Below are 7,500 nucleotides of genomic sequence, written 5' to 3'. Positions count from 1 at the left end.
GAGTTGAAAACAAAGAAAGTAGGTTTACAAACCAGAGGTTCTGAAGGCTATTTTTAACTGGGCTGGCAACAGAGGGATGTGTTGTTGATAAGAAAGATGAGTTGATGAACTGAAAGTGAATAGAACTGCCTCATATCCCCATATTTACCTCAACCACCTAAATATGAACTGAATCACTCAGGAATACCAGGGAACAATCATTCAATGTGCGATTACGTGTCATAGCCAGATTATTACGTAGATGAATCTAGTCTAATATGCAGCACACCATCAGACTGTACGTGTGGTCCATTTACTCAACAGATCACTTTTCTTTTGGGCTGCTGTTTTGTATGTGTGTGTAATGTTTGTGTATTTTGTACTTTTAGATGGGCACCATGTGTGGGAGACCGAAGCCAAAGTTGACAAAGACTCTACCAAGCCAGTAAGTGCATTAATATTCTAATTTTGTTTTATGATGCAAGATTTGGACACACTCCTTACCATTCTTCCTGTCTCTCTCTCTCTCTGTCTATTTTCCTCCTTCTCTCTCTTGTCCCTCTCTGTCTCTCTCTCTCTGTCTCTATTGCTCTGTCTCTCTCTGTCCCTCTATATCTGTCTTTCCTCTGTCTTTATCTCTGTCTCACTCTCTCTGATGTAACTTTTCCTCAGTCATTACTCTGGTGTAAAAGAGGCTGATTAGCTTGTGCAATACTTAGTGGTGTTTGCACCGATTCACCACCATTTCCAGCGTCACCTGCAAAGACACAAATCACTGCTCATTGTGTCCTCGTGTCTAGTAGATATCACAAACACAGACCCACACATGCACAAACATTTGTCATCAGCCCCATTTGGTGTAGTGAAAACAGGTGTAGCTCTCCTTTAAACACCTGATTATTCCCTACCCACATCTCTCTCTCTCTCTTTCTCTCTCTCTCTCTCTCTTTCTCTCTCTCTCTCAGACACACACACACACACACACACACACACACACACACACACACACCCATGAACTCATAACAGGCATTGTCCTTATTTACTAGACCACAATACAAAAGAGACTTGCACTCTCCTCACACATTTAGTGGCACAAGCTCTTTCTCAGCCACTTGTATCGTTGGGTTCATAACAGCTCGTGTGAAGTTTTGCCCCTGCTTGCATATGTTCACCCCCCACAAACACACACACACACACACACACACACACACACACACACACACACACACACACACACACACACACACTCACTCACTCACTCACTCTGTGGCTGTGGCCCAATGGCGTTTCATGGGGAATAATGTACTGCAAGTTCGTTACTCATTGGGAGGAGATGACAGCGGCGAGCTCTGATTGGCTATTTACTGCTTTGGCACGATTCTATTGGCTTATATGTTGCAAAAGCTGTTTTCATTTGGGGATTAATTGAAACAAACTCCTTCATTTTCACCAACGCCTTCTTTTGGGTATTCTGACTCCAAAATCGGTTTAGCGGTGTGTGTGTGTGTGTGTGTGTGTGTGTGTGTGTGTGTGTGTGTGTGTGTGTGTGTGTGTGTGTGTGTGTGCCAGACATCTCGTCTGCTATCTTCATAAACTTGCTCACAGTTGTCATCATCCCATTAAGCTGCCGTTTGCCCTTGTAGTGGTCGTACAGAACCACGACCCATAATTCAACTTGGCTGCCGTCACTGTTGTTTGTTTGTGGTTTTTCTTTTCTCATTACTGAGACGAGAGGCATTGCATCATCCTCTAAATTAAACGTGACCCTTCCTCTTAATTGGACTTCTGGGCCAGTTGGTAACAGGGCTACACCAACACACTGGAAAATGACAGAGGGTCCGTGTGTATGTGTGGGGGGGGGGGGGGGGGGGGGTAAGGTTAAAGAGTAACAGAGACATATGCTTATTTAGAACCTGCATAAACATGATTGTCTGTCTCCCCCGACACTGTCTGAGGGCGCACACACACACACACACACACACACGCATAGACACACTCACACACACACGCACATGCACACACACACACACACACACACACACGCGCGCGCACACACTCACACGCACGCACACACACACACACACACACACACACACACACACACACACACACACACACACACACACACACACACACACAGGGCTGAGGGTGAGCAGGCAGGCGGACAGTGTGGGTCGTTGGCCTTGACCTGCAGACACACTCGTAGTTGAAAGACTGTAGAGTCAGCAGGAAGCTCTCCTCTACGACTCCGGTCCCCTCCACCCTGTCTCCCGTGAGCCGGACACCCACTGACGTCAACACTACACCCCCCCAACCCCCGACCCCCAACCCCCCCGTCTGTCTGGCCTAGAGAAGCAGTCAGTCGTGGGGGGGGGGGGGGGTCAGCTTTGTCCAAACATAGAGCTCACCCTTCAGTGCACCCCCTCACTCATCAGTGTGCTCTGTATCTAATTCTCACTCCCACTCACACTGCTTTGGTCTCTCACTCCATCTCTCACTCCTCACCCACATGTTCTCATGTTTCTCACCCTCTCACCCAGACCACCAGACACTCTCCATTAGCCACATGTACAGGGTGTAAAACAGCAGACTTACGAGAACTTCATTTCATTTCAGTGGAATATATTTGCCTTCAAAGAAAGAAATCAGAAGGTTACGATACTTTTGTAAACATCCACAGACTTAGTTGGTGTATTTTCCTGGAATGGGCGTAAACAGTATCTGAATCATTCCAATATTATTTTTTATTTATTTTTAGGAACATCCACCCCCCCCCCCCCCCCCCCCTCTTGCAATATTATTAAAACTTTATTCATATAAAAAAAAGCAAGTGGGAGGACACATAAAATTTTTTTTTAATTATTAATAAAAATTAATGGAGATAAACAATAATAAAAACTGCAATAATGAATGTGTAAGGGTGTGTGTGTGTGTGTGTGTGTCCTGTCAGCCGCACAGTGTCACATCAGGAGGCTCTGTTAGTGTGGCGTGGTGTTATTTATCATGTTGTGGTTGTGGTTGTCAACTCCTATGGAGTATGGAGTGTTCTGTATGGAGTATGGAGTGTTCTGTATGGAGTATGGAGTATGGAGTGTTCTGTATGAAGTATAGAGTGTTCTGTATGAAGTATGAAGTATGGAGTGTTCTGTATGGAGTATGGAGTATGGAGTGTTCTGTATTAAGTATGGAGTGTTCTGTATGAAGTATGGAGTGTTCTGTAGGAAGTATGAAGTATGGAGTGTTCTGTATGGAGTATGGAGTGTTCTGTATGAAGTATGGGATATGGAGTATGGAGTGTTCTGTATGGAGTATGGAGTGTTCTGTATGGATTATGGAGTATGGAGTGTTCTGTATGGAGTATGGAGTGTTCTGTATGAAGTATGGAGTGTTCTGTATGGAGTATGGAGTGTTCTGTATGAAGTATGGAGTGTTCTGTATGGAGTATGGAGTATGGAGTGTTCTGTATGGAGTATGGAGTATGGAAGGTTCTAGTCATTGCTCTAGATTACGTCCCTCACGTCCCTCATTGCTCTAGATTACGTCCCTCGTATGTTGCGTGTGTATTCCTCCCCTTCCTGCCTCACAGTGTCTGATAACATGTACATGCTGAATGCAGAGTGTTGTATATGCAGATGACAGTGTCTGATAACGTGTGTGTGGTGTATGCAGATGACAGTGTCTGATAACGTGTGTGTGGTGTATGCAGATGACAGTGTCTGATACTGTCTGTGTGGTATATGGAGATAAGGCTGAAGAATATGCAGTGATGTTTCTCATTTGTATGGAACTATATTTCTATTTCATTTCAAAATTACTATTGCTATCATTCATATCATTCATGGGACCAACAGTTGAAAGAAAGAGTATATATGAATAGATTTGTTTTTAATTGTACTTTTAAAGACGTGCACAATACTATCTATCTAGTATCTATCTATTAATGTAAAATATTGTATTGTTTTCATGGTGAAATATGTCTTATGATAAGTTTTGTCCATTTGACTGATATTTAGTAAGCTCTTTGATTGCTAGTCAGACAGAACACTTTTCTAGGCAGAGAGATTAATGAGCAAGCAGAAAGACCCAGATGTTGGAATATTACAGTTTCACTCTGACGAGATTGTGTGTGTCCCACATGTCTACAGAGTGTAAAATGACTCAAAGGTCATATTCAGTTCTACCAAGAGAACATTGTGAACATGTGTCTGTATCTGACAAACCCCATTTTGAGCATCTTAGATTGTGTGATTGTGCTCTGTTAATTTTTTTAGCATTGATTAAGATGAAGATTTGCATTGCTGTTTGACAAAACTATATTATATTTCTCAGGGTGGAGAAATTCCTGTTTTCCAATCCGTTATTTGTGCTATTAGCATGATGTCAGGATTAGAGAGAGGGTTATATATTTTAGCGGTTTTTGTACGGTTATACCAGTTTAAGATTTAAAGTCAAATGTATTTATATAGTGCTTTTTACAACACATGTTGTCACAAAGCAGCTTTACAGTCATACGGGTCCAGATCCCTAATGATCAAGCCAAAGGCGACAGTGTCGAGGAAAAACTCCCTATTTACATTTAAGAGCTCAGTGAAAGGTGGAAAGGTTATTGTTTATATTAATCTTTGATTTAATATTGTCTTTCAGAATTTGATGACAATCAGTAGCATATTTCTGTACTATTACTGTAAAGGTTAAGCAGTTATTTCTGAAAATAGTGATGGAACTGGTTATACCCTTTTGTTCCTTGAGGACAGAGGTGTGTGTACCGAGGTGTGTGTACTGAGGTGTGTGTACACAGGTGTGTGTGTACAGAGGTGTTTTGCCAGCTTTGAACTTGGGACTGTGCCAAACTGGTATGTGTCTATTAGATGCCAGTGATGTTTTGATTTTCTTCACCTTCATCCAGTATCTTTAAATCATTGTACTTATTTTAAAAAGACTCCCATCTGAGATCTGACACTCTCCTTTTAAGCTCAGGGCTCGATTTATGCTCCGCTTTGTCTCGTGTGATGCAGACTTCCCTGGTGGTGGAGATCCCGCCGTACCGTAGCCAGCGGATAACCAGCGCCGTGCCCGTCAGCTTCTACGTCTGCAACGGCAAGAGGAAGAGGAGCCAGTACCAGCGCTTCACCTACCTGCCTCCGAGCAGTAAGCATGACCCCGCCCCCCGCCGCCTGACCCCGCCCCTTACCCTGCGCATAACCACAAATGTATTAGCATACTAGCAAACAATGTCTCACTATAGCTCACCCCACCCCCGCACCTACTCGGCTGGCAGATTCTGGAGGGCCGGAGCCTCCGACATGTGTGATAGATCACGGCCTCGCGGCAGCACGGGTGTGCTGACCAAGCCCTGGAGCACGAGCAGGACACACACGGCTGAGCGCAGCCGGCCCGTGACCGGCCCGGGGGGGCGGGGGGGGCGGGATGTTTATTTTGTTGCGGTGTTACATTTTCCTGCAGTGAGGTGTAGAGTCTGACTGCTGGAGTCCGCAGGCAGTGTTTATGTAGAGTAGTTTCTCCAGCTTACACACACACACACACACACACACACACACACAGACCAACCACACCCACCCACACTTACACTCACACACACACACTCACACACGTTCATGCACACCCACCCACACACACACACACACACACACACACACACCCACACTTACACACACACTCACACAAATTCATGCACACCCACTCACCCACACACACACACACACACACACACACACACACACACACACTCACACACACAGACCAACCACACCCACCCACACTCACACACACACCCACACTTACACTCACACACACACACACACACACACACACACACACACACACACACTCACACACGTTCATGCACACCCACCCACACACACACACCCACACTTACACACACACTCACACACATTCATGCACACCCACCCACACACACACACACACACACACATACACACACACACACACACACTCACACACGCTCACACCTCCTAGCATGCCACGACCTGAAGAGTGACTGGTCTCACTCCTCACTCCTGTGCTAAACCTCGCATGGCGAAGCAGCAGCCGTTAGACACACACATCCACCCAAAACCACTAATGTTGCTAAGAATGAACGACACCTGGGAGGGACTGTGGCTCCTCCCTCGTGCTCTCCTCCGCGATGCTCCGCCCACCATCATCCCAGCCCAGGAAAACGAGTGCAGGAGGCTTTGATCAGCTAACTGAGGCCCAGTGAACAAAACAATATTTTAACTGCTCTGTGGTTCCATACATTTTCAGTAGTGAAAACGCCACAGATCAACTGGTTTAATCCAGTTTGGTTATTTGGCTAATCAGTGCGGATCCCGAGGAACCTAGTACCTCACTGGAACGGCTTTTCACAGCTCAGTTGTGTGTGCTATAGACTTGGAGTCTGTCTGGTGTGCTGGTGTCTGATCTGCTGTACTGGACCAGCTGCTGAGATTCACGTTCTGATCCAGCGTAAGAACGTTTAACCAAAAACACCAGCACGGTTGCGGATAAGTGGAAGAAAGATGAAATCTAACAGATGCTCACTCCTCAACGCGAGTTCCCTTACGTAAGGGACTCTCTTTTTTGGAACTTTTGAGCTGTTTCTTGTGGAACAGGTTTGATTAAAATCACAACACCGTTATTCTCACCACTGTGACAATCTAGTGCACGTATGGAATTATGTGTGCAGATGTATGAATCAAATAGCCTCCCTTATCAGTTGAGTAAGATCGTGTTTTATACGGGACAGGTTTCAACTCTACCTACAGCATTCTGTTCATTTTCAGGAGTGTCAGTGTTTGGATTAAGTGTCCCGCACGTGCGAATCAGAAGCAGCCAGGACGTAGTTGCTGGTTTGCATTCTAAGCATAGGAGGAGATCTCCTGGATCTCAAACGTTGGTGTCACACCAGGAGCTAGCGGCCTGAGAAGAGACGAGACAAACGTGAGACGATCAAGAGCGGTGCACGTGGCCCCCTCTGTGTTTGTAGGGGCTCGAAATTAGGCTTGGTCCACATGTAGCTGCAATCACACATGTAAACACATCCACACGCAGCCACACACAGACACACTCCCACAAACAGCCACAACTCTGTTTCACCACAATAATGCAGTGTAGCGATAAGCATGTGTGGCCAGTGTAGGGAAATGTTAGTTTGATGTCTACATGGCCTCTGAAGGCCCTTAAACCAAATGGAACTTTACTCCTGGACCCATCCCTGTGTGTATAAAAACACACTTAGCACCCACTTCATTAGAGGCGTTTATTCATTAGAAACACTCGGTAGGTGCGCAGTTACGGACCGTAGTCCATCTGTCACAGTGTACCGTTTGTGTTAGTCATCCATCAGGCGCCTGCGGGGCCAGGCGTGTGGAGTTATTGCTGGGTGGCAGACCACTCTCGACCCAGCAGTGATTCAGCCACGTGTGACGCAGTCACGTGTGAAACTCCCAACGTGTGTCACCTACGCGCGTGACACAGCAACGTGCGACACAGTCACGTTTG

The 7,500-nt window shown here is 45.7% G+C and overlaps 1 protein-coding gene across 1 annotated transcript in view; it reads left to right on the top strand.

Annotated features, from left to right (window-relative positions):
* The window catches only part of LOC143483026 (nuclear factor of activated T-cells, cytoplasmic 1-like), a 58,482-nt gene that overhangs the window by 27,643 nt on the left and 23,339 nt on the right, over positions 1 to 7,500 (top strand). The window contains 2 exon segments of the mRNA XM_076981693.1: positions 369 to 424; positions 4,995 to 5,127. Coding sequence (XP_076837808.1) covers positions 369 to 424; positions 4,995 to 5,127 — 189 coding nt within the window.

Source organism: Brachyhypopomus gauderio, chromosome 19 (genome assembly GCF_052324685.1).
Source record: "Brachyhypopomus gauderio isolate BG-103 chromosome 19, BGAUD_0.2, whole genome shotgun sequence".
Classification (NCBI taxonomy): domain Eukaryota; kingdom Metazoa; phylum Chordata; class Actinopteri; order Gymnotiformes; family Hypopomidae; genus Brachyhypopomus; species Brachyhypopomus gauderio.
This window is presented reverse-complemented; position numbering and strand designations above follow the sequence as displayed.